Source organism: Amblyomma mixtum, chromosome 10 (genome assembly GCF_055824585.1).
Source record: "Amblyomma mixtum isolate Tamu chromosome 10, ASM5582458v1, whole genome shotgun sequence".
Taxonomy (NCBI): Eukaryota; Metazoa; Arthropoda; class Arachnida; order Ixodida; family Ixodidae; genus Amblyomma; species Amblyomma mixtum.
Window position 1 is genome coordinate 22,905,445 of NC_143021.1, and position 26,620 is coordinate 22,932,064.

At 50.5% G+C, this 26,620-nt stretch overlaps 2 protein-coding genes across 2 annotated transcripts; both read left to right on the forward strand.

The window, feature by feature from the left end:
• The first annotated feature begins 286 nt into the window (after positions 1 to 286).
• Positions 287 to 2,495, forward strand: LOC149325347 (uncharacterized). Its single transcript, XM_089564239.1, has 2 exons — positions 287 to 1,003; positions 2,477 to 2,495. Exons 1-2 carry the CDS (start codon positions 288 to 290, stop codon positions 2,493 to 2,495), a joined length of 735 nt encoding a protein of 244 aa, XP_089420365.1. The 5' UTR covers position 287.
• An 18,488-nt stretch (positions 2,496 to 20,983) lies between these two features.
• LOC149325348 (uncharacterized) lies at positions 20,984 to 22,918 on the forward strand. The gene is made up of 2 exons (XM_089562419.1): positions 20,984 to 22,006; positions 22,659 to 22,918. Exons 1-2 carry the CDS (start codon positions 21,114 to 21,116, stop codon positions 22,798 to 22,800), a joined length of 1,035 nt encoding a protein of 344 aa, XP_089418545.1. The 5' UTR covers positions 20,984 to 21,113; the 3' UTR covers positions 22,801 to 22,918.
• The last annotated feature ends 3,702 nt before the right edge of the window (positions 22,919 to 26,620 follow it).

A 26,620-nucleotide genomic window follows, 5' to 3' on the forward strand; every position in this document is an offset into this window, starting at 1 on the left:
GGCTAGGTACCTTCTCAGTCTGTTGAGCGATTTTGAACTTTCAGCTAATATTGTTACGGGATTGGAGAAACGCAGGAAGGGCAAGGCCGGAGAACAAAAGAAGAAGAGGTTGAGAGTGCTGTGCCCCGCTGGACGCTGATTCCCGCTCGCCGATCGAACCTCTCGCCGCTGGCCTGTTGAACCAGCTAGAACACCCCGGCTATAAAGATTATAGCCGTAACATCTTGGTGGAGGCTCCGGGTAACGATCTCAGCAACAAAACGGCGCTGAAACCGCTGACCGAAACCATGCAGTCTCCCGAAGAGCCATCCGCAGCACGAAGTGACGCTGCGATCCAAGTTTCAGACCAGCGTGTGGCCACAGCGACCGGTTCAACGCAGCACTATCGGGAGCCTCGCAGTTTCGCCGGAGCAGCAGGCGAGGACGTGGAGGAATGGCTGACCCATTACAAAAGGGTGAGCCGCTATAACCGCTGGGACGCCGCCACTCAGCTAGCCAACGTGGTCTTCTTTCTGACCCATACAGCTTTGGTGTGGTTTGAGAACCACGAGGACTCCTTCACCGCCTGGGACCGCTTCGTAACTGAACTGCGACAGTGTTTTGGCGATTGCCTCGCGCGCCGCAAGCGGGCCGAACAAACGCTGGCACACAGGGCTCAGTTACCGGGCGAAACTTGCACGACCTATGTAGAAGAAATACTTAAGTTATGCAAAACAACGAACGCTAATATGACCGAGGATGATAAAGTAGGCCATCTTCTGAAAGGAATTGCAGAAGATGTGTACAATTTTCTAATCACCAAAGATGACTTGGGGGCCGTCTCAGACGTCATTCGGCACGTCCGCACATTCGAGACGTTGAAGACTCGTCGTATTACGCCTAAATTTGGGCGACTGGCTAACGTTCCAACTGTGGCCAGCGTCGAAGAGCGTTTTACGGATCTCTCAACGACGATCCGCCAGATCGTTCGCGAGGAACTTCTGAGATTCGAGCCCCATGCACGGTGTCCTCCAACTGTGCCGTCTGAAGTTCCCGTTTATCAAAGTTCTCCATTAGTAGTCCCCTCGATGCCTGGGCTGAGTTCTGTAAACACTGCACACACGTCCAGGTTCGGTGGACCCAGTCATCCCTATCACTCCTACCCACGCTCGGCGGACTTCGAATTGAACTACGATCCAGATTATGAACATCGTTCAAGACCGCCTGCACCCTCCTTCCGGCGCCCAGCCAGAAGGCCTGAGGACGCGCGTGGGTATTCAGTGCTTCCCGCCTCGTCAGAGTCTTCAAGAGAACAAGCTCTTCGTCGCACCGCTCCCGTTTGCCGCCGCTGCGGCATCGAGGGGCACATTGCTCGCTATTGCCGCCGCCGTCCACCACCTCGATACGAGCGGCCCGTCCATCCTCCTCCGCCGGTCAACAATTCGTACGACCCTCCTTTTCAACGGCCCTTGACCTCGAGCGACTATCCTCTGCCCGACGGACAACGCAGCCACTCTCCCGTCTCCGACCGAAGTTTCACACCACCCCCTTCCTCTTCTGTGCGCCGTTTTTCGTCACCCCGGCGACGTTCCCCATCGCCTTCGCCGGGAAACTAGTCAGCGCGGCCGCAGGAGGTGAGGCCGCTGGAGACTGTGCGCTGCGTTTAGAAATTCCTCCCTCAATTGTTATGCTGAAGAACACAGTTCATGTGCTTGTAGATGGTGTGCCCACAATGGCGTTAGTGGATACGGGTGCAACTGTCTCAATTATGAGTTTGTCATTCAAGAACCAGTTAGGCCGCAAAGTTATGTTTCTTTGGGACCGCAGTGTTAATTTTCATGGCGCGGGCGGTGAGTTATTGTGCCCCTTGGGGATATGCAGTGCTGTGGTGTACCTCGGCGGAGCCGTTTTTACAGCGGAGTTTGCAGTGCTTCCGAGATGTACGCATGACGTTATCTTAGGTATTGACTTTTTACGAATGTGTGGCGCAACTGTTGACTGTCGCTCTGGGGAACTCTGCGTTGATGGTTCCCTTCCATCTGGACTCTTCGAAGAGACGCCGGCTCGACAAGATGTGTTTTGTGTATCCGAGGATACCAGTGTGCCCCCGCTTTCTATCAAGTGCGTCCCAGTTTCATGCTCCAGCCGTGCTTCCGATATCTTCGATGCCACAGTGGCGCCTCTATATTCTAACTGCGCTAAGAAACTCATTCTGGTTCCACATTGCCTGGTGTCAGTGTTCCAGGCAGGACCCAGTTGTGGGCCATCAACTGTTCTTCGCAACCAGTTGTTTTACCAGTTCACATGAAGATCGCCACGTGCAATCAAGATGTCCCTGCCTCAGTGGCTTTGGTTGCTGACGCACCAGACGCAGTAGCTGCTACTCCAGCCACTGACTCACAGCTGCGTCGGATGATCAGCAAGTCTCTGAACAGTGTCGAGCGTGATGCCTTAGAAGCCTTGCTGGTCAAATACTCGTCTATCTTTGACTTTTCAGAGCCCAGTGGTACCCGTAGCATTCCCGTGTCACGTACACGGCATAGGATTGACACCGGTTACTCACACCCCATTCGACAGAAGCCGTACAGAGTGTCCCCAACAGAACGACAGGTCATCAATCAACAAGTTCGGGATATGCTGCAAAAGGGTGTTATACAAGAGTCCTGCAGTCCACAAAACAATATGTTTAAACAATATTGTCACGACCAGAGGAGCCGCGAAGGTAGGCGTCGGCAAGAACCCAAGACTGGGAGCGGGAGCCTTCTTTTAATTATAGAGCCAGCTTCCACGACACCAAACAGAACAAGCGCGCCGCGAGAGTCCACCGCCGCTTCGTCGTCGTCTTCGATTCAGCGCGGAGGCCGCGCGGCGCGTTAGGCGCGTGGCATTATCCCCCCCCCCCCCCCCCCCCCGCGAAAGGAAACATCGTCTCGATGTGGAATGGGGTATGTACAGTGAGAGGAGGAGGAGCAAAAACAAGAAGAATAGGGGTGAGGTGAACTATACAACTTGCGCTAAATGAAATGCGGCGAGAGTCAAGGTCACACGTGGGGTAAGGGGAAAAAGGTAAGAAACACAGCGTGAACGCAGCGCTCAGTCACGCGAAAAGTACGGCTTTAAGCGCACTACATGCACAATTTCAGGCCGTTGACGCTGAGGGCCGACGATCACAGTTCCATGGGGTACAACTTCGTAGTTGACGCTGTTCAAACGGCGCAGGACTCTGTACGGGCCAAAGTACCTATTTATAAACTTTTCGCACAATCCCTTGCGGCGCACGGGTGTCCACACCCACACGTGGTCGTCGGGCTCGTAGTGCACGTCCCTGTGCCGAAGGTTATAGTCTCGGGCATCGGCGGATTGCTGGTCCTTGATGTGCAAGCGGGCCAGCTGACGGGCCTGCTCTGCTTGCTCCACGAAGTGGCCAGCTTCAGGGGGAAGCTCTGTGTCGCCGTACGGCAGCATGGCGTCTAGCATCATGCGGACCTCTCTGCCATACACGAGACGAAACGGGGTGAACTGGGTGGTTTCCTGCGTCGCGGTATTATATGCGAAGGTGACGTACGGCAAGACCTCATCCCAGGTTTTGTGTTCAACGTCGACGTACATCGAGATCATGTCCGCCAATGTTTTGTTGAGCCGTTCCGTTAGACCATTGGTTTGGGGATGATACGCTGTTGTTGGTCGATGAGCAGTATGGCTAAGCGCTAAGATGTCACGTAGTAGTCGGGCTGTAAACGCCTTGCCTCGGTCAGTAATGATGGCCGATGGGGCACCGTGTCTAAGCACGATGTCGTGCATAAAGAAGTGGGCAACTTCGGCGGCAGTACCTCGCGCAAGGGCCTTCGTTTCAGCGTAGCGGGTCAAGTAGTCTGTGGCGACTACGATCCACTTGTGGCCGGTAGACGAGAGAGGAAATGGCCCCAGAAGGTCCATGCCGACTTTGTCGAAAGGTATTTGTGGCGGCTCGATGCACTGAAGCAGTCCAGCAGGCTTGAGCGCAGGTTTTTTTCGCCGCTGGCATTGCCGGCATGTCCGGACATAATGCTTGACACTTGAAGTTAGGTTGGGCCAGTAATAGTTCTGCCGGATTCGGGATAAGGTGCGGGTAACTCCAAGGTGGCCGGAAGTCGGTTCATCATGGCAGGCAAGGAGGACTTCATCCCGCAGATCAGACGGTATGACGAGCAGGTAAGTTGTCGGACTGGAAGTAGAGTTCTTTTTATAAAGCACCCCTCTCCGCAGGCAAAACGACGATAGTCCACGAGCTAGGTATCGTGGTATTTCAGGGCAACCACCTTCGAGATGTTCGATGAGCAGACGGAGCTCAGTGTCGGCACGCTGTCTGGAAACGAGCTCAGATGTGCTGACCGCTCCAAGGAAGCTATCATCGTCGGTGGTGTCTTGCGGAGGAGGTTCGACGGGAGCGCGTGACAAGGTATCAGCGTCGGTGTGTTTCCGGCCTGACTTGTAGGTGACGGTGAAATCGAATTCCTGCAGGCGTAATGCCTAACGTGCTAGGCGGCCGCAAGGGTCCTTTAAATTTTTCAGCCAGCACAGCGAGTGGTGGTCGGTGACGATACAAAACGGTCTGCCATAGAGGTATGGGGGGAACTTGGCGGCGGCCCAGACTACCGCTAAACATTCTTTTTCCGTGGTAGAGTAGTTCAACTCAGCACGCGACAGTGCGCGGCTGGCGTAGGCAATTACTTTGTCGACGCCGTTTTGCCGCTGAACTAGAACGGCGCCAAGACCGACGTTGCTCGCATCCGTGTGCACCTCCGTGTCGGCATCTTCGTCGAAATGTGCCAGGATGGGCGGTGATTGGAGTAGGCGTCGTAACTCGTCGAAGGCAGTCTGTTGTTCGTTGCCCCAGGAAAATGACGCGTCATCACGGGTTAGGAGCGTCAGAGGGCTGGCGAGCTGGGCGAAGTTTCTAATGAAGCGGCGATAATAGGAGCACAGGCCCAGAAAACGTCGGACTGCTTTTTTGTGGCAGGGGACCGGAAAGGCAGCAACGGCAGCAAGCTTCTCTGGGTCAACGCGGATTCCGTCAGCACTAATGACGCGCCCGAGGAACTTCAATTCGGTGAACCCAAAGTGGCATTTTTCTGGTTTGAGGGAGAGGTTGGCGGATCGAACGGCTTTGAGGACAGTCCTGAGGCGGTGCAGATGTTCCGTGAACGTTGCGGAAAAAATGATGACATCGTCAAGATAAACAAGACAGGTCTGCCACTTCAAACCGGTGAGAACGGTGTCCATCATTCTTTGGAACGTGGCAGGAGCACAGCAGAGCCCGAAAGGGAGGACGCGAAATTCATACAGCCCGTCCGGTGTAATGAAGGCGGTTTTCTCACGGTCCCTCTCATCAACTTCTATCTGCCAATAACCACTTCTGAGGTCGACCGAAGAGAAGTACTTGGCTTGACGAAGTCGGTCGAGGGAGTCGTCGATACGCGGGAGCGGGTACACGTCTTTCTTGGTCACACTGTTCAGCTTCCTGTAGTCGACGCAGAACCGTAGTGTCCCGTCTTTCTTTTTCACGAGGACGACAGGAGACGACCACGGACTGCTTGACGGTTGGATGACGCCGTCTGTGAGCATCTCTTCGACCTGTGTTTGAATAGCATCTCGCTCACGAGGGGACACACGATAGGGCTGCTGATGGATGGGGCGGGCTCCTTCATGCGTGATAATGCGGTGTTTAACTATCGACGTTTGGCGCTCTTTAGACGACGACGTGAAACACGCACCAAACTCCCGCAAGAGGTCCTGGAGTTGCCTCTTTTCAGTGGGTGGAAGGCCAGGATTTATGTCTACGCTGGTGACCGCTTCGGCGTCAGCTCCAGGTTTGTCCTCCGCACAAGCAAAGCATTCGGCCACTTCCTGAACATGGTCGACGTAAGCGATGGCTGTGCCACGGAACAGATGTCGATGCTCATTGCAGAAGTTGGTGACAAGGACCTCTGTACAACCGTCATGAAGGGATCCAAGGCCCCGTGCCACCGCAACCCCCTTAGTGAGCACGAGGGAGACATTAGGCTCGACAACCCGGAGTCCCCTATGTGGCTCGTCGCAGGTAACTCTAGCGAGAATGCTGGCACGTGGTGGCACCGTAACGTTATCGTCGGCGACTCGCAGGGCGGACCGAGAACCCTGGTGCGCAGGTTCTTCTGTGGCCATTGCGGTAGAAAACGTCACCAAGCGGTTCGGCAGGTCTATGATAGCACCGTGCTCGCGAAGAAAGTCGATGCCAAGGATGACATCGCGAGAACATTCGCGGAGAACGAGAAAAGTGGCAACGAATGTGCAGCCTCGAACCGTAACCCGGGCCGCACACATGCCGAGTGGTGCGACAAGATGTCCGCCTGCCGTGCGTATGTCGGGGCCGTCCCAGGGTGTCGTCACTTTTTTCAGGGCCGTCGCAAGCCGTCCGCTAAGGATAGAGTAATCTGCGCCCGTATCGACCAACGCACTGACCTCCTTTGTGTCGACGAGAACAGGGATATCCAAGGAGACCCTGCCTTCAGCACGGCCCGTCAATGGCTGTTGTGGAGGACTCAGTCGGTGCGGCGGCGGAACCTGGTCGGCGACTGGGGTTGCGCTGTCGGGGCGATTCAAGCGGTGCGTTGGGGGAAACTCTTCGGTGATGCGGCGTTCGGCGTCGGGGCGATTGGGTCGGTGCGGCCGCGGAAGCGGGTCGGCGATCGGGGTTGCGGCATCGCGGCGATACGAAAGGCGCGTCGGGGAAAACTGTGCAGCGATGCGGCGTGCGACGTCGGGGCGATTCAGTTGCTGCGGCGGTGGAAGCTTTGCGTCGGAACGGCGTTCGGCGGCCTCGCCTCCAAAGGCCGCCGGAGCTAGTTTTCCCGACGAGGGCTCGAGGAACCACGTTGTCCTGGGGCGAAACGGGACCCAGAGGGCGAAGACCGGCGTGGAGAGGGCGATCGCGACTCGCGGCGCGGAGGAGACGGTGAACTACGCTGGCGGGTGACATACTCAGCGATGTCTTGAGGGCGCTCGCCAGGGCGTGGACGGGGGCTGTCGATGGAAAAACCGCGTAGTCCCATTTCGCGATAGGGGCACCGCCGGTAGAGATGGCCGGCCTCACCACAGTGGTAGCAGAGCGGGCGTTGATCCGGAGTCCGCCAGAGGTCAGTCTTCCGCGGTGCCTGGCGCCGATCCGCCCAGTAAGGAGTCGGCTGGGCAGAGTGCACCGCGACCAATGGTGCGGTGTAAGGCGAAGGCCCAGGAGGTGGGGCCGCGCGGCGCACGACGTCCGCGTACGTGACTGACTGGACAGGAGTCGGGTACGGCGCGGGATCGTATGGGGTCGGTTGCGGCGCCGGCACAGCTGCAGAGTCTTGTGCCCTGAGTGCCTGCCGGACTTCCTCGCGGATGACGCTGGTGACGGAATCGACGCGAGGGGCAAAGGTGGCTTGAAGGTGCTGCAGCTCCTCGCGGACCACGGAACGGATTAGTTCGCGAAGGGAGTCCGGATTCGGCCTGGGTTCATGGTCGAACCGGTCCAACGTTGATAGAGTCGAAGTTTCACGCAGTTGCCGGTCGTACTGATGGGATCTCTGCTGCAGCAATTTCTCCATGTGCACGGCGTCGGCCAGAAACTCCGCGACGGTGTTGGGTGGGTTCCGCACGAGGCCGGAAAAGAGCTGGTCTTTTACGCCGCGCATCAGGTGCCGCAGCTTTTTTTCTTCAGGCATGGCCGGATCGGCGCGATGGCAAAGACGCGTCACATCCTCGACGTACATAGCAACACCCTCATTGGGAAGCTGAATTCGAGAGGACAGTGTACGCTCTGCGCTCTCCCGGCGGTCGCTGTTGGCGTACGTACTCACGAGCTGACGTCGAAAGTCCGGCCACGTACAGAAAGTAGTCTCATGGTTTTCGAACCACGTTCGTGCGGAGTCTTCAAGGCTGAAGTACACGTTACGCAGCTTTGTAGCGTCGTCCCAGCAGTTAAAGGTCGCGACCCGTTCGTACTGAGCCAACCAGTCTTCGGCATCTTCAAACAGGTCACCGTGAAAGGGCTTAGGCGTGCGTGGAGTCTGAAGGGTGAGATAGGTGGGGCTGGCTGCAGGGACGGTTGTAGGCAGGGCGGGCAGTGGCGTCGCCATGAGTGGAATGGTAGTTGAAGGCGCGCTGACAACACGGAGGGCCTCGGGGGACAGGCCTCGGATCCTCCGGCTGGCACGATGGACGGGGGTGGTCACAAGAGGCGGGCGCGTCGAGTCGTCCTCAGGAGTAGGGAGCATCGGTCGCACCTCCACCAGTGTCACGACCAGAGGAGCCGCGAAGGTAGGCGTCGGCAAGAACCCAAGACTGGGAGCGGGAGCCTTCTTTTAATTATAGAGCCAGCTTCCACGACACCAAACAGAACAAGCGCGCCGCGAGAGTCCACCGCCGCTTCGTCGTCGTCTTCGATTCAGCGCGGAGGCCGCGCGGCGCGTTAGGCGCGTGGCAATATGTTTAAACATATTGTTTAAACATATTGTGTAAACAATATGTTTAAGATTTGATCGGACCATGAAAGTTTGCTAGTGATTGTTATTCCTAAGTACCGATAGGACTCGACTTCTGTTAGGGGGATTGACCTTAAAGAATACTGGTAATTTAAGCTATTGCGTTTACGTGATACTGTCATGTACTTGCATTTTGAAAAGTTTAATGTCATCAGCCAACGGGTGCACCAGTTGGTTATTTCGTTGAGGTCATTTTGGAGGAGGACTTGATCGTTGTTTGATGATATGCGTCGATCCTGTTCATCCAGTTCTTCTACAGATGCTGCAAATGATGGCGATTTTCGATCCTGCCGCGATGTCGACGTGCCTTCCAATGAACGGGGCCGCTTCTACCGAGCAAGTCTGTCCTGCTGACCTGGCATTTTTGAGTGACGCTTCGCCGTTGGACCACACAGCGCTACCGGCGCTCGAACGCTTCATCGACTGGCAACCCTGGAACCTTCAGCACAAACATGACCTACATAAGCAGGTGTTGTACCCAGCCACACCGGGATCTGGCGCCGACATGGCAGCCAGACGCTTACATCCTGTTCTTCTTCAGGTTTGTTACTCTTACCTTTCTGTTAATGGCAAACCATATAGGAAGTCGACGCCAGATCCCAATTTTGCTGTGTACATGTTTTTACGCCCTCTGTACGGTGTGTCCGCGAGCTGTTCAGGATACATAGGTTTGTTTAAAAGAAAGCTTTTGCTTGCGGGAGACGTAGAGCAAAACCCTTGGCCTCTGTCTGCTGAGCAGGAAAAGCAGATGTTCGATACTATCATGACAATACCTGTCATACAACAGCAACAGACCGAAATATTGGACGAACTACGTTCCATTCGGCTTGAGCAAAAGAATCTCGAAGAAAAACTAACAAAACTCGCAGAAAAAGTCAAGAGCGTTGAAGATAATGTGTCACTGGTGCTCCCGCTAAAGCCTGAAGTAGAAAGATTATCTCAAAGTTCCCAGAAACTTGCTGTTGCGTGCACGGCTCTCCAGTCATCGCACAATGACCTGGAGAACCAATCACGAAGAAATAACAATATTCTACGGCATCCATGACAAAGAAACCGAATCGTGGGAACAGTCTGAGACTAAAATTATTTCTTTTTGCGCTGAAAAGTTAAAGCTTTCCGTTGACGCCGCTGCTATTGAAAGAGCGCACAGACTAGGAAGATATGCGCCTGACAAGCACAGACCGCTTATCGTTAAATTCTTGTCCTTTAAAGAGAAGAATCGTGTTCTTTCAAATGCTGCCAAACTAAAAGATACTGACTCGGCGATAAGCGAGGACTATTCGGCCAAGGTACGGCAACAAAGAAAAAAGCTCATGCAGTTTGCTAAGGCATGCGGCGGAAAGTTGAAACTGCGGTTTAATAAGCTAAACCTGGACAACAAAACCTATATGTACAACATTGAGACAGACTATATCACTTGCGTAAACCAATAGCCATCACCGAGGCTTTTAGCTAGCCCACAAACTGCTTTTAAAAATGAACTTGTCTGTATTGTCGTTAATTGTCGCAGTCAAAAAACAAAACTGTCCAATTCTCCTCACTCTTACAAATGACAAACGCACATGTGGTGATTGCAACCGAGTCATGGCTGGACAGCAACATAAGCGATGGTGAAATATTTCCTCCATCCTATACCACGTATAGGAAGGATCGCAATGTACGCGGTGGAGGTGTGTTCATACTCGTTCATAGCAGTTTGAGAAGCGTGTCTGTTAACCTAGAAAACGATTCCTGTGAAGGTGTCTGGTGCAAGGTACAGCTGGGCGATGGTACTTCTTTCGCAATTGGCTCTTTTTATAGGACGCCCGGTTCAACCTGCGCACAGCCATTTTTTGAACTTAGCAACACATTATTAGCCTTAGACGCAACATATATTATCCTTGCCGGTGATTTTAATATGCCCAGCGTAGAATGGTCTTCTTTTAAACCAGTAATTCGCACTGCATCGCTCTTGTATACCGCTTTCCGTGAAGTAATTGGTGCACACTCATTATTCCAGTTTGTTCAAACCCCTACCAGACTCGGCCTTAGCAGTGCTAATGTATTAGACTTGTTTTTCTGCAATGACCCTAGCCTAGTCTCGTCTGTCATAACGCTGCCAGGCATAAGCGACCACGATGTAGTTTTAGCAAAAGTATCTTGTAATGCTATGTAGACCCACGACACCCAACCACGCAGTGTATTTTTATGAAAAAGGGGATTATGCTTCGCTATCACGGGAACTCCACGCATTTTTTCCTGAGTTTCTTTCACATCGGCCATCTCTGGATATTGATTCCTTCTGGAACTTGTTTAAAACTAAAATTTTGTCACTGACGCAGACTTTCATCCCATCCCGCTTGATTTCAACCAAGCGTCGTGACGATATGCATTGGATGCATAGACAGTTGCGGCCAATGATCAACCGGCGGAAACGGCTGTTTCGCAGATATTGTGATATGCCCGCACTAACTTTGCACTCCGAGATGAAAAAGCAAACTAAGAACTTATCGAAAGAAATCCGTAAAGCAGAAAGGGCATACTTCAGCACACTATATAGGCGAACAACTAAAGACAAACCCGAAGGCAGTCTGGAAATATGTTAAAAATAAGAGAAACAGCAGGGTCTCTGCGCCTGATATACTAGACGAAACTGATTTTGGAAGGGATTCAAAAGGTAAAGCGAGAAGTTTCAATCTTTATTTCCAATCGGTGTTTTCCGATCCCATTAATATACATACTGACTTTCAATCTTCCAGCACCCTGACCAGAATGAATGACGTAGAAATTTCTGAACGGGGGATCATGCTTTTATTACAGAAAATTGAAGTTACATCAGCACCAGGGCCTGACAACATTTCCAATTACGTTTTGAAAAATTGTGCGACTTCGGTTGCCCCGTATCTAGTTGCATTATTTCAGAAATCGTTAGAGAATTCTTCTTTACCCCTTGACTGGAGAAGTGTCAATGTCGTTCTGATTCATAAGAGTTGTGACAAAACTAAAACAATAGGCCCATATCGCTGACGAGCGTGTCGTGCAAAACACTGGAACATGTCATTTATACTCAGTTAATTAGCCATCTACAAAACAATAGTTTTTTCTGTTCGACACAACATGGATTTAGGTCCGGCTTCTCATGTGAAACACAGCTCGTGGAATTCACACATGACATTTCTGTTTCCTTAAACTCTGCCGGTAAGGTAGATTGTATATTTTTAGATTTTCGAACAGCGTTCGATTTAGTTGCTCACAACCTATTGCTACAAAAGCTTCCAGAATTAAATATTCCTACCTCACTCTTATCCTGGATTGAAGCGTATCTTGCGGAAAGGAAACAGTGCGTGGTTATCGACGGTGTCAGCTCGGAAAGTGTGGGTGTAACTTCAGGTGTTCCGCAGGGGTCGGTTTTGGGCCCTCTTCTTTTCTCATTTTTATAAATGACCTCACTAGTAACATTTCAGGTATAATCAGACTTTATGCTGATGACTGTTGTATCTACCGCAACATTTCTTCTGAAGCAGATGCAATTTCACTACAGCATGACCTCAACTCTGTATTCTCTTGGCGCAACAACTGGAATATGGCGCTAAATATCTCCAAATGTAATCTGGTCCGGTTGACAAACAAGAAACAATTCTTCGAAACAGACTATTTCCTTGGTAGCACTGAATTATCCACGGTTTCAACTTATAAGTACTTGGCAGTCTTTTTTTCTACTGACCTATCATGGAATACACACGTAAATTACATATCTGCTAAAGCCAGCCGCACATTAAACTTTCTCAGACGTAACTTTAAGGACGCTCCCCTTACGCTGAAGGAGACATTATACATGTCTACTGTACGTCCAATACTTGAGCATGCTTGCACGGTTTGGGACCCGCATACAAAACTGAATATTGAGGAGCTGGAGCGCGTCCAGAAACGGGCTGCTAGGTTTGTGTCTGCCGATTACAATTTCCAAAAAAGTTTTTCTGGTTCGCGCGAGAAGTTCGGATGGCTGTTACTTGAAAACAGGCGCAAATGTTTGAGACTCTCTTTCTTTTATAATGTGCTTAATAATAAAACTGGAATTCCAAAAGAGAAATACATTAATGAACCCAGCTACATTTCCGCCCCCACTTAAGGTGCGCGAGTGCAATAGCCGTATAAACGTATTCAAATATAGTTTTTTCCCACGAACAGTGCATGACTGGAACTGTCTCCCTTCTCGGGTCGCTACCGCTCCTCCTACATCGTTTCTGGCCGATTTGCAAAGCCACCTGTCAATATAAGTGCAATAATTCTTGCCCGAGTGTATCATGTTGCTTTTTTTGAAACTTTTACAAAGTTGATTATTCCTAAACCTTTATTCTTTAAGCAGGGCTGTATTTTAAAATGTATCTTTTTGTGTGTGTGTGTGTGTGTGTGTGTATGCGTGTGCGTGTGCGTGCGTGCGTGTGTGTGTGTGTGTGTGTGCGTGTGTGTGTGTGTGTGTGTGTGTGTGTGTGTGTGTGTGTGTGTGTGTGTGTGTGTGTGTGTGTGTGTGTGTTTAGGGTATGTTTGCCTTTCTACAATGGTTTTCTGTATTTTCTCTGTAGACCGCATCATTTGCCTAATTTATTGTGTACAAGATGTTTCTTCTTATTTATGATGTTTCCCCCCTACAATAATGTCCCAGTGAGGGCGCTGTAGGTACTGTGTATGAATAAATAAATAAATAAATAAATACAAAATGCAGTCGTCTGCGAATAGGCGAATTGACGATGATATGTTGCAAGCAAGGTCGTTAATAAATAACAAAAAAAGAAGAGGGCCGAGCACGGAGCCCTGAGGAACACCCGAAATGACGTTTGTAGCTGAAGAATGGTGGCTGTCTATTACAGTGCGTTGCGAACGGTTAGAAAAGAAACAGTGGATTCACGATAAAACCAGCGGGTCAAGATGGAGGCTCGAAAGTTTGGCCATGAGGCGACGATGGGGTACGCAGTCAAATCCTTTAGAAAAGTCCAGATAAATGACGTCAGTTTGAAAGCCGGAGTCGAGATTAAGGTGAAGGTCTCTTGTGAATTCGAATAGCTGTGTTTCGCATGAAAGGCCTCGACGGAAACGATGCTGATTCGGAAAGAAAAAAGAATTTTTCGTCAAGGTGTGATGCAATGGCTGAATACAGTACATGCTGTAGCAGTTTGCAAGAGATGCACGTCAAACAAATGGGGCGGTAATTCGAAGTGTCAGAACGGCTGCCAGATTTGTGTACAGGGGTTACGGTGCTATTTTTCCAGTCACTTGGAATTGATGTTGTGGCGATAGACTGACTGGAAATTATCTGTAAAATCAAACTGGAAACCAGTTTGGTACCTTTTAGAATTTTAGGCGATATGTTGTCAGGGCCTGGACAGCTACAGATCTTAAGGCAATCTATTAGTTACGCTATGCCTTCAAATGTGATTGTGACCGGCTGCATTTCGGAGTAGTTAAAACACGGCTGGAAGGGAACGTCGGAAGTGGGTTCATGAGTGAACACAAAATCGAAATACGAATTCATGACTTCAGCGCACTGGTTACCTGGTACATGCGAGCCATCAGAATTGGTGAATGACATGTGTGGCGGGCAGCGTTTCGGGATAAATATGCTCCAAAATTTTTGCGGTTTGTCGCGTAGAATAGTTAGAAGGTCTTGGTGGAAGAACTTTTGTTTAGAGCGCTTCCATTGGCCCGTGTGTATTCGCGTAGCGCTTTAAACTAGGAAGACCACTTCTGGGGAGAAGCCGCTTGCTTAGCTTCCCGAAAAGTACGCTTTTTTCTTCTGGCTAGTTTTCGCAATGAATTAGAAAACCAAGGTTTGCTGGCATCCCCTCGAATGCGCACCAGGGGAACGCACCTGTCGATGAGAGAGAGTATTTTGTGTTTGAATGAGGACCAATTTTGTTCAACTGTTCTATAATTAGCGAAGGGGGCTAAAATGTTGAAGAAAGACATCTAGTTCTATATTTATCTTGTTAAAATTGGCTTTGTTGTAAACCCTGATGTACTTGGTTTCAGGTTGGCGATGTTGTAACGTAATGAAGAGGTCGAATAAGAGAATGTTGTGATCGCTTACGCCCTTTATGCTTTGAACTAACTTAATTAACTCGGGATTAGAGACGAGAAACAAATCCAAAATGTTAGAACCACGAGTTGGCACAGTGACCATCTGAGTGAAGTTGAACGTGAGAGCAAGGTCGACAAAGTTTTTTGATAGGGTGGATTTAGCAATGAAATTATTCCAATCTATATCAGGGAATGTAGTCAAGGGTTCGACGGCATACCGTCTGGTCAGGAATCATGGCTTGATGAGATTCATTGGTCACTGACCATGGTCAAAGAAAAACAAAAATGACGTTTCGGGAGCGGGAGCGCTACGGCTCCCTTGAATAATGAGATTCACTGGTCACTGACCATGGTCAAACAAAAAAAAATGACGTTTCGGGAGCGCTATGGCTCCCTTGAACAAGGGAGCCGTAGCGCTCCCGAAACGTCATTTTTGTTTTTGTTTCACCATGGTCAGTGACCAGTGAATCTCATCAATATATCAGGGAAATTGCAGTCGTCGGACAATAAGTAGGTCGCACGAGAAAAGCGGGAATTCAAGTTTAAAATGACAGAGTGAAGTTCATCAACGAAAGAATTATCGCAGTCGGGTGCGCGGTAGCAAGAAATAAGTATTAGCGCGTTAGCCGGGAGTGAAACATGAAGGCAAAGGATTTCGTGATGACGGTGAGTTGCTATGCGCTGACAGACGAGTTGGGCCAAGGGCAGGTTTTGTGATCGGTTCTATCATATTGCCTGGTGAGTTTAATTTTTCCCAAGCCTCCCTAGTACTCCATGAAGCGAACATATTTTGGTAACAGCATTTTTTTTTTCTTTTAAGCATGAAGTGCTTTTAGCTCCCGTTGTCGGCATTGTGGTCACGTCACGCCGAGACCGAGAGCCATCATCCGGGCACTGAAATCCACTCATCCGGGCACTGAATTCCACTCATCCCGGCTCTGAAACGAGAACATCCGGGCACCGTACGAGACTTGACGAGATTCAACGAGACTCTCTAAGCCCTCCTACGGGACCGGCATACAAGGGCCGGTTGCTCTCCAAACGAGTGACAAAAATAACTGCTGCCAGTGTCATCTCAATGTTTATCAAGATATCAGTCGAGCTCTGCATTTGATAATTTATTTATTTATTTATTCAATAAACCCCTAAAGGCCCTCAATCGAGGGTATTACATAGGGGGGAGCAATGATACATCGTGGGAGGGAACAGCGCGAAACAAAACGACGGACAAAGGAAGAGGACACAAAGACGAGCGCTGACACACAACGCAAAATAAGAATGAGCAAGCACCAAGGTGCAAAACATAAATACAAAAAGCACATGTAGAAAACAAAACAAGAAACAAACAAAAACCTGTAGTATACATTGTAATTTACACGAAAAAAGAACAGATAGCGTTTTAGAGGCAATAACAATCGCAGGAACAAAACAAAATAATAAAACAGCTCAATGCAGAAAGTGGTACAATCAATTAGTAAAGCTAAACAGACATTTGGGTTAGAAGGTCGTGAAACTTGTTAAGATCCCTTTCTGAAGCGATGTGTGATGGTAGATTATTCCAGTCGACTATAGTACGTGGTACGAAAGAGTTAGCAAAAGAAGAAGTGTGGCATGATATGCGTTTAACTTTCAGCGGGTGGTCGCGACGTGGAAAAAAAGATTCAGGTGATTGAAAAAAATCGTTATGGAGCAGAACATGATGGTAAAGTTTATGGAAAAGGGTCAAGCGTGATAGTTTGCGGCGATGTGATAACGTATCAAGTTCGGCGCGAGCCTTTAGTGCGGTGACGCTAGTATGACGAGAATAATCAGAAAAGATGAATCTAACGGCACGGTTTTGCAAAGATTCCAAGTCATCTATAAGGTATGCTTGATCCGGGTCCCAGATGGCCGACGCATATTCGATTTAAGGCCGTATTAAGGTAACGTATGCTAGTTTTTTTAGGTGAAAAGGCGCTTGTTTAAGGTTACGTTTTAGAAGACCCAGAGAGCGGTTAGCAGCTGCAAGAATATGGCTAATATGGTAATTCCATGTTAAATTGGACTGAAGGTGTAGTCCCAAATACTTGTAAGAAGTAGAAAGTTCAACCGGGTTGTTAAGGAGAGTGTAAGATGTCGAGATGCGGCAAGACTTGCGAGTGAAAGAGACAAGTTTAGTTTTAGAGGAATTAAGGGTCATTAACCAAGAAGAACACCAGTTACTAATGGAATCTAAATCAGTTTGCAAAGATTGGCGGTCAGAGTCGTTAGAAATGCTACGGGATATAACACAGTCATCAGCGAATAATCTGATTTTGGATGATACACAGGCGGGTAAGTCATTTATGAAGATTAGAAAAAGTAAAGGTCCCAAAACGCTTCCCTGGGGAACACCGGACGAAACGGGTGAGGAGGACGAAAGATGATTATTGACAGAAATGAAATGAGATCGACATGCAAGAAAAGCTTTAACCCAGGCAATAACATCGGAATGAATGTTCAAGTGGGTTAGTTTGAGCAAAAGTCTGTGATGGGGGACCCGGTCAAATGCCTTAGAGAAGTCAAGGAATAGCGCATCGACTTGTTTGCCTGCATCCACTGATGAAAAGAGGTCGTGAGTGAAGCCGGAAAGTTGAGTGTCACATGAAAAACCCCTTCGAAATCCATGCTGGTATTTGAATATGATGTTGTGGTGCTCAAGATAGCTGATAATATTAGTGTAAACAACATGTTCCATTAGCTTAGATATGGAGCTAGTTAAGGATATTGGACGATAGTTGAGGGGATTAGAGTGGTCACCAGATTTGAATATGGGTATTACTTTAGCTACGCGCCAATCGCTAGGAATCGATCCAGATGATAATGACTGAGAAAAGAGTGATGACAATACTGGATAAATGCTCTCAGAAATGTTTTTCAGAATCTTGTTGTTAAAGCCCAGCGGATCAGAGCTAGAAGTTAATTTAACATTATTCAGGAGGGTTTTAATTCCTTCGTCATTAATAACTATTTGAGGCATAGAAACCTCAAGAATTCGATCTAGGCTGGGAGCTGTAGCGATGTCTTCTAAAGTAAATACGGATGAGAATGCTGAAAGAAACATCTGAGCACATTCGGATGCAGGAATTGGAGTGTTGTTCGAGTCAGTAAGGATAATGTCATCAGAGCTGCGGGGATTACTAACGCGCCTGAATCTTCGTGGGTTATTGGTGATGATTGTTGGCAAAATATTGCTGAAGAATTCCCTGCGGGTTTTTTTTAGTAATACTTGGTATTCTTTATCGCTTCGCTTATACCTTTCAAGAGAATGAGTAGTTCGATGCGCTTTGGCTTGCCTGTACAGACGTTTTTTCTTGTTATTAGCTCTACGAAGCCTGAGATCAAACCAGGGTACACTTGGGTAGCACTTTATCGATATAAGAGGAATGCACTCATTGATGAGGTTAGTAAGTGTAGTTTTGAGCAGCATCCAGTTCTCCTCAACAGAATGAGAGGACCAATCAGAAAGGTATTGCACTGAGAAGGAGGTTAATTCGGAGTTCATTTTGTGAAAGTTAGCCCTGTTGTAGCATCTTATCTTTTTTGGAACAGTTTTCCTTTCGCTGAACAGATAGTTGATGTGCCCGGTGATAATGTCGTGATCGGAAAGGCCTTCATGATGAATGACATCTGAACAAATATTTGGGTCACTGGCTCAGAAGAGGTCCAGAATGTTTGAAGAATGCACCGATGACCGAGTAGGTTGAGAGATAATTTGAGATAACGAAAAGTCGAGACACGTCTGTATGAAGGAATGGGCTTCTTTGTCACTAGGAGGGGCAGACAACATATCCCACCTGATGTTAGCAAAATTAAAGTCACCGAGTATGAGCAAAATAGAATTCGGGGAACGCGCACACACTTCACCTAATAGGCGATGCAATTCTTCAGCAAAACCGTCACACATGTCAGGAGGACGGTAAAACACTCCAATTAAAGGGTTAGCAATGCCGCATTTCAAAAAAACAAACACACATTCAATGAAAGAAGTGACTATTACAGGTATAGCTACAATTTCCTTCTTAATTGCAATGAGGACACCGCCCCCTCTCCGGAACTTCCTATCGCAACGTAAAATATTAAAGCAGGATTCAGTCAGCAGAACACTACTGTCTGGGATAGCATCGTGCAACCATGTTTCCGTTAAGGCAACAATCGTGGCAGAATTAGTCAATGAAGGAAGAAAGAGCAGCGGCTTTAGGAACAACGCTTCTGATGTTAGTGTTAGAAGTGAACTTAACTGAACGCTCGGAACAGGGTGGAAACGAAGATGAAGGACCGCTTAAACGACTTCATGTACTAGTGGAACGGGAGATACGAACTGCACAGCTGGTGTTGTGATCCCACTGATATACATCTTTATTGATATGAAGTTTGTCAAACACAAGCTTAGTTTTGTCCCCCTCTTTCTTTACTTCTTTACAGAAATTCAGCAAGTTCCTGCGCTTTTCGCGAACGGCAGCAGAATAATCACGAGAAACACTAAAGCCCGAATCTTTTAACTTGTGCCCATTGCTGAGAACGTTTTCAATTTCTTTACTGCTGTTAAATTTAGCGATGATGGGCCGCGTCTTATCTGAGGAATGACGCCCTAGGCGATGAGCACGGAATTATAATTTCGGATTTCTAATAACGCGTGGAAAAAGCACATACATGCCACAATACACTTCGTTGTCATACGTGATCTGTTTGGGGCTTTGAGAGAAGGCCGCTTGGAGAAAGAGGCCGAGAAGGGCTTTCGGCGGAAAACTTTCGCTCCCTCCCGAAGGATGGCGCTGCGGTCCCACACTCACGCATGTAAAAGATCGGCCGCTTGGCCTTCAAGACCTTTCCCCCTCTGCCAGGCAGATGTATACACGCTCGCGGAGTATTCGAACGCGCTGCATATACATTCTTGTCAGGCCTGCGTCTTGTAGTGTCCGCGTACGCTTCTGCATCGTCCTGTATTTCAATTTCCGCCACCGTCACAGCTGCTTAAGCCGAGCAATGGAGCCTGTGTTAGGCCCGTAAACACTTCATGCTTACTCTACTCTCGGTTACGGGAGAGGCGCAATTTTTGAGGAAAGCCTAGATAGACACCAGAGAGAGAGAAAAAAATTTGCGGGGGCTTAGCTTTGGTTAAGCCTGGTAGGTTGTGAAAGCAGGTGCTTTATACTGCATATGCAGTGCCTCTAGTGTACCGTGAGGTCTTGGTATATCTTGGTTAAACTTGTTTTAAGCATGAAATGCTTTTAGCTGCCGTTGTCGGAATGTGGTGACGTCACGCTGAGACCGAGAGTCAACATCCGGGCACTGAATTCAACTCATCCGGGCACTGAAACGAGAACATCCGGGCACCGTACGAGATTTAACGAGACCCTCTAAGCCCTCCTACAGGACCGGCATACAAGCGCTGGTAGCTTCGCGCCGAACGGGTGGTGGCGTTCCTCCCTTCCTGTACGGTGCGGTTTGGGTGTCCACCAAGATGAGAGAGAATTACTGGGCCATTTCCGTTCCTCAAAAATCGTCGCGTTCGAAGGGCAAGGCATCGCGCCGAACGGGTGGTGGCGTTCCGTGGACTGCCTGGCAGAGCTACACCCTGTCGCGTTCCACTCCTAAAGGCGGAGCTTAAGTGTCATTAATTAGCAGTTAATTAGTATTTAGTCATTAATCAGTAATTAGGCACTGATCAGTAATTTGTCATTACTTCATCATCGATTATGTGCGACGTAATACAGTGATGACGTCACCAGTGTCACATAGGCAAAGCGTTGCGGAAAACGCCTTCGCCTCTACGCACTTCAGTTTCGAACGCGCTGCATATACATTCTTCTCAGGCCTGCGTCTCGTCGTGTCCGCGTATGCTTCTGCATCGTCCTGCATTTCATGCTTACTCTACTCTCGGTTACGGCAGAGGCAGATTTTTTTTATTACCTTGGTTTCCCCCCTGCTAAGCCTTAAAAATCCGGTACGTGTAACTATTACTAAATTAAAGACGAGACGATGTCCAGTATCAATTGTCGTTGGCTGTGAAATTTACAGGTTGGTATCATTTTTCCTACGCTAAATAGTTAACTGCCACGCGACGACCTCGGGGTTCAATGAATTGTTTTTTTTCTCGTTTTCAAATATCCTGCGTCGCTCAGCAGTAGCCCGACACTCTTTTTTTCTTCTCTTTCCCCCTCTACGACTTGAAATTTTAGGCGTCAGGGCACTTGGTTAGAAGATGCCCATCACGTTTTCTTATGCGATTAAGTAGCTCAGCGCTAAGAGATCTTTACGGGCCGAGCATGTGTTTTGTGAGGGAAGTAGTTATGTACATATATATTGCAACGGATAATCTCCGTGAAGACGACGCAGAGGAAGTGCCTGGTGTGTGCGCGCTTGCCGCTCGGGGCTAGCCGTGATCTGGACCCTGTGCTCCGGTCGTCCTTGTGCCGACATAGACTTCGGGCCACGTAACATCTTTGGTGGACGTGCCGGGTAAACGATCTCCACGCCACGCAGCTCCGAAGCGGTCGTCAGGCCGGGGCTACTACCATCATGGCTCCACCCGGCGAGTCACGAACCACTCCCTCTGCTCCCTTCGTGGTCATGGCTCCTCCCCGTGACCCTGGTACCTTTTCTGGGAACGACAGCACCGATGTCGACGACTGGCTCAGCCTATATGAGCGAGTGAGCACCTATAACCGGTGGGATCCCACCGTGATGCTAGCGAATGCGATCTTCTATCTTAGTGGCACGGCCCGGGTCTGGTACGAAACCCACGAAGAAGAACTGACGAGCTGGGACACTTTTAAAGAAAAGCTCCGTACTTTGTTTGACAGACCCGATGACCGGAAGCTCTCCGCGAAGAAGCAGCTCGCGTCGCGCGCCCAGTCGTCAACCGAAAGCTATGTGGCATATATCCAAGATGTCTTGGCGCTTTGCCACAAGGTCGACGCCGCCATGACCGAGTCCGACAAAGTGAGCCATATTCTGAAAGGGATTGCGGATGATGCTTTTAACTTACTGGTTTGCAAAGACTGCACCACCGTGGACGCAATCATAAAAGAATGCCGTCATTTCGAACAGGTTAAAAGCCGCCGAATTCCACAGCAATTCTCTCGGCTCCCTAATACTGCCGCCACTTCTTCCTGTGAGGAACACCGATTACCGTCCCGCGCCTCTTCCGATGATGACCCCGTTACCGGCACTGTGACCCGCATCGTTCGCCGCGAACTGGAAGCCCTTGCGCCTGTTCTGCCCCGTCCGACCGCACCTGATAACTCTCTACCCACCGTGTCGCTGATTCAGGCCGTCGTGCGTCAGGAACTCGCTAACCTGAACCTTCCTCCGGCTGTGTGCACCATCAGAAGCCCGGACACCCCCCAGCCACCTCTCTCTGTTTATCGTCGCACCTATTATTCTCCGCAGCGTTATCGCAATCCAAATGAGTGGCGTACGGCAGACGACCGCCCCATCTGCTTCCGGTGTTCTCGCATTGGCCACATCGCCCGACATTGCCGCAGTCCTTGGTCTTCACCAGCCCGCAACGTCTGCCCCTCCTTCTACAGTTCTACCTCAACCCGCACCTTCTCGCCCCGAGCCCCGTCCGAACCATCTGAAGCAACCGTTCCCCCTCCACGCCGATTCTCCCGCTCTCCGTCGCCGCAGGGCCGCCGCTCTCGCTCCCCACAGTCGCCTTCAACCAGCCGCTCCCATTTGGAAAACTAAATGATGCAGCTCCCGGAGGTGACGCTGCATCAACGACCCGGACCACAAATCCTCTCTCGACCTCTCAACCAAATCTCCTGGACGTCTTTATCGACCGTGTTCCTGTGCGCGCCCTGATTGACACCGGTGCTCAAATATCAGTGATGAGTGCTGCCCTCCGCCGTCGCCTACGCAAAGTCCTCACGCCTGCAATGTCCCGTGTGCGTGTCGCGGATGGTGGCACGCCTGCTGTCGACGGTACGTGTACCGCGCGCGTTACCATTGGCGGCCACAGTATACCGGTTCAATTCACCGTGCTGACCACCTGTGCCCATGACCTCATTCTTGGCTTGGATTTTCTGACTGACCATTCCGCCCTCATTGACTGCTCAGATGGCGTCCTACACCTCGAACTTCCACTGCTGGATTCAGAACCCGTCGATATATCCCTGCGACTGTACAGTACCGATTATGCTCGCCTGTCATCCCGAACCGCCTCTTTCGTTCCACTGACCCCATCTCGCCCAGTTCCTGATGGCGACTATCTCGTTACGCCCAACCTTGACCTCCTGCTGACCCGTAACGTTGCCCTACCTCATACCATCGCCACCATCCAAGCTAACGCCCTTTCTCTGCCTTTCCTCAACTTCGGCGTCTCTTCTCCAGTGCTCCCGTCCGGCATGTGCGTGGCTACCCTATCTCCTCTCGCTCCTTGCCACGTCGCTCAGTTGGCCAACACCCCTGTTCACGACACTGCCACCCCGCGCCGGCAGTCTCCTCAGTCGCCCGACGCCTTCACGACCATGATGGCCACCGACCTCCGTCCCGACCAAACTGCCCAGCTTCGTGCCCTTCTCGAATCTTTTTCGGATATTTCTGATGTCAACAACACGACGCTGGGCCAAACTCTCGCCGTCAGGCACCGCATTGAAACCGGCGATGCCCCTCCCATCCGCCGCCGCCCCTATCGAGTCTCTCACGCCGAGCGTCAAGTTATCAATGCGGAAGTTACTAAAATGCTCGCGAAAAACATTATCGAACCCTCGCACAGTCCCTGGGCCTCACCCGTCGTACTTGTGAAGAAAAAGGATGGTTCCTGGCGTTTTTGCATTGATTATCGGCACTTGAATAAGATCACCAAAAAGGACGTGTACCCCTTGCCGCGTATCGATGACGCCCTTGACTGCCTTCATGGTGCCAAATTTTTCTCATCCATTGATCTTCGCTCCGGCTACTGGCAAATTGCTGTAGACGACCAGGACCGTGAAAAGACCGCCTTTGTGACACCTGATGGGCTTTACCAATTCAAAGTTATGCCTTTCGGATTATGCAACGCGCCAGCCACATTCGAGCGCATGATGGATGCCCTTTTGCACGGCTTTAAGTGGTCCACCTGCCTGTGCTACCTCGATGACGTCATTGTCTTTTCGCCCACGTTTTCCGCTCATATCACTGACCTTTCCCAGATCCTTTCCCTCTTTCGTCATGCCGGCCTGCAGCTCAACTCGTCTAAGTGCCGTTTCGCGCGCCGCCAGCTCACCATCTTGGGTCATGTCGTCGACAATACGGGGGTCCACCCTGACCCTGAGAAGATCCGAGCCGTCAAAGACTTTCCCCAGCCACGTTCTTCTAACGACGTCCGAAGCTTCTTGGGGCTTTGCTCCTACTTTCGTCGATTCGTTCAAGGCTTCGCCGACATCGCCCGCCCCCTAACCAACCTTCTGAAGAAAGACACCACCTTCATCTGGGGACCCGACCAGGCACAAGCGTTTTCCAACCTGATATCGAAGCTTACTACCGCGCCAGTTCTCGCCCACTTCGATGTGACCGCTCCCACTGAAGTTCGCACCGACGCCAGTGGCTACGGCATCGGCGCTATCCTCTCACAGAGACAATCCGGAGAGCACCGTGTGATCGCGTACGCCAGCCGTCTCCTTTCTGCCCCGGAGCGGAATTACTCAATTACCGAACGCGAGTGCTTAGCTCTTGTCTGGGCTGTTGGGAAATTTCGCCCATATTTATACGGCCGCCCCTTTACAGTTGTCACTGACCACCATGCGTTGTGCTGGCTCTCTTCCTTGAAAGACCCTACAGGACGGCTTGGTCGTTGGGCACTGAGCCTGCAGCAGTACCATTACTCTGTACTCTACAAGTCTGGCCGCTTGCACGCCGATGCCGACTGCCTTTCCCGTTACCCCGTTGGCCCGTGTGACAATCTTGGCACTGACAGCGTGGATGCTCTGTGCTCCCTCTCTGTCCTCGCTAACATGGCCGAAGAACAGCGCCGCGATGCCGAGCTGCGCTCCATTATCGACCGCCTCAACACCGCCCCATTCGACCCTCCGATGCGCCGCTTTGTGCTCCGTGATGGAGTTTTATACCGCAGGAGCCTAAGCCAGGATGGCCCAGACCTCCTTCTCGTTGTCCCCGAGCACCTTCGCACTGCTGTCCTCCAAGAGCTGCATGATCTTCCCACTGCTGGTCACTTCGGTGTCTCCCGTACTTACGACCGCGTGCGTCGTCGATTCTTTTGGCCGCGCCTCTACCGCTGTGTACGCCGCTATGTTGCTGCCTGCGATGAGTGCCAGCGCCGGAAACGCCCCACCACTCTGTCAGCCGGTCTGCTTCAGCCCATTGACGTCCCACCCGAACCTTTCCATCGCGTCGGCTTAGACCTTTTGGGACCATTTCCGGAATCCGCCTCGGGCAACAAATGGATAGCTGTTGCCACAGACTACGCTACCCGTTACGCGATCACACGCGCACTGCCCACCAGTACGGCTACTGATGTTGCCGACTTTCTTTTGACCGCCCTTATCCTACATCATGGAGCTCCCCGTCAACTTCTGACCGACCGTGGCCGATGCTTTCTGTCCAGAGTTGTCGCTGACATTCTTCGATCGTGCTCTACGAAACATAAGCTCACCACCGCCTACCACCCGCAGACGAACGGCCTCACAGAACGCTTCAATCGCACTCTCACCGATATGCTGGCTATGTACGTTTCTCCGGACCATCGCGACTGGGATACCGCTCTCCCCTATGTGACCTTCGCCTACAACTCCTCCCGCCATGACACTGCCGGTTACTCCCCTTTTTATCTTTTGTATGGCCGCGAGCCCCTGCTACCTCTGGACACGCTGCTTCCCACTTCTACTGCTCCGCCGTCTGCATACGCCCACGACGCCATTACCCGCGCTGACCACGCTCGCCAACTCGCACGCTCCCGGCTCCTCGCTTCCCAGACCTCTCAGCAGGAATTCTACAACCGCCGTCACCGTGTGGTCTCCTTCACCCCTGGCTCCCTCGTCTTGCTTTGGTCACCATCTCGCCGCGTGGGGCTCTCTGAAAAACTTCTGTCCCGCTACATCGGCCCGTACCGTGTCCTGCGCCAAGTCACCGCAGTCACCTACGAGATCGCTCCGGCCTTCCCCGGTGCCACGTCCTCTCAGCATAAGACCGATGTTGTGCACGTCTCTCGCCTCAAGCCCTACGTCTTGCAGTCCCCCTCACTGCCCTGATGAGCACCGAGACGGTGCCTTTCCGACCGGGGGGCCATGCAACGGATAATCTCCGTGAAGACGACGCAGAGGAAGTGCCTGGTGTGTGCGCGCTTGCCGCTCGGGGCTAGCCGTGATCTGGACCCTGTGCTCCGGTCGTCCTTGTGCCGACATAGACTTCGGGCCACGTAACAATATTATGGATATGTACATATCATCATCATCATCATCATCATCATCAGCCTAATTACACCCACTGCAGGGTAAAGGCTTCTCCCATGCCTCTCCAATTAACCTTGTCCTTTGCCATTTGCGGCAACTGTATCCCCGCAAACTTTATCTCACCCACCCACCTAACTTTCTGCCGTCCCCTGCAACGTTTGCCTTCTCTTGGAATCCACTCCGTTACCCTCAAGGACCACCGGTTATCTTGCCTTCGCATTACATGCCCTGTCCAAGCCCGTTACTTCCTCTTGATTTCAAACTTGTCTATTCAAACTTGTATAACCGGTATTGAAATCGTACCGGAGTACAGCTGTATTACCGGCGACTATGAAACTCTTTGTATTAGGAAAGGCACAAATATGTTCTCTGTTATTTTCAGACCTCCAAATGAAAGTATTTCAGCGTTCCTGCAATTTTTTGATGGGTTACTCTCTCATGCAAACTGTAGTGGTTGCTTACTAACAATAGGCGGTGATTTAAATAATGACATTCTCAAGAACACAGAACCCACTACAGACTTTTACTTGTTTTACAGTGCAATGCCTTTCAGAATGTGATTGCCACTCCAACAAGAGTCACTCCTTTATCATCATCACTGTTAGACTTGTTCGTGACAAATTCATCGTGTAA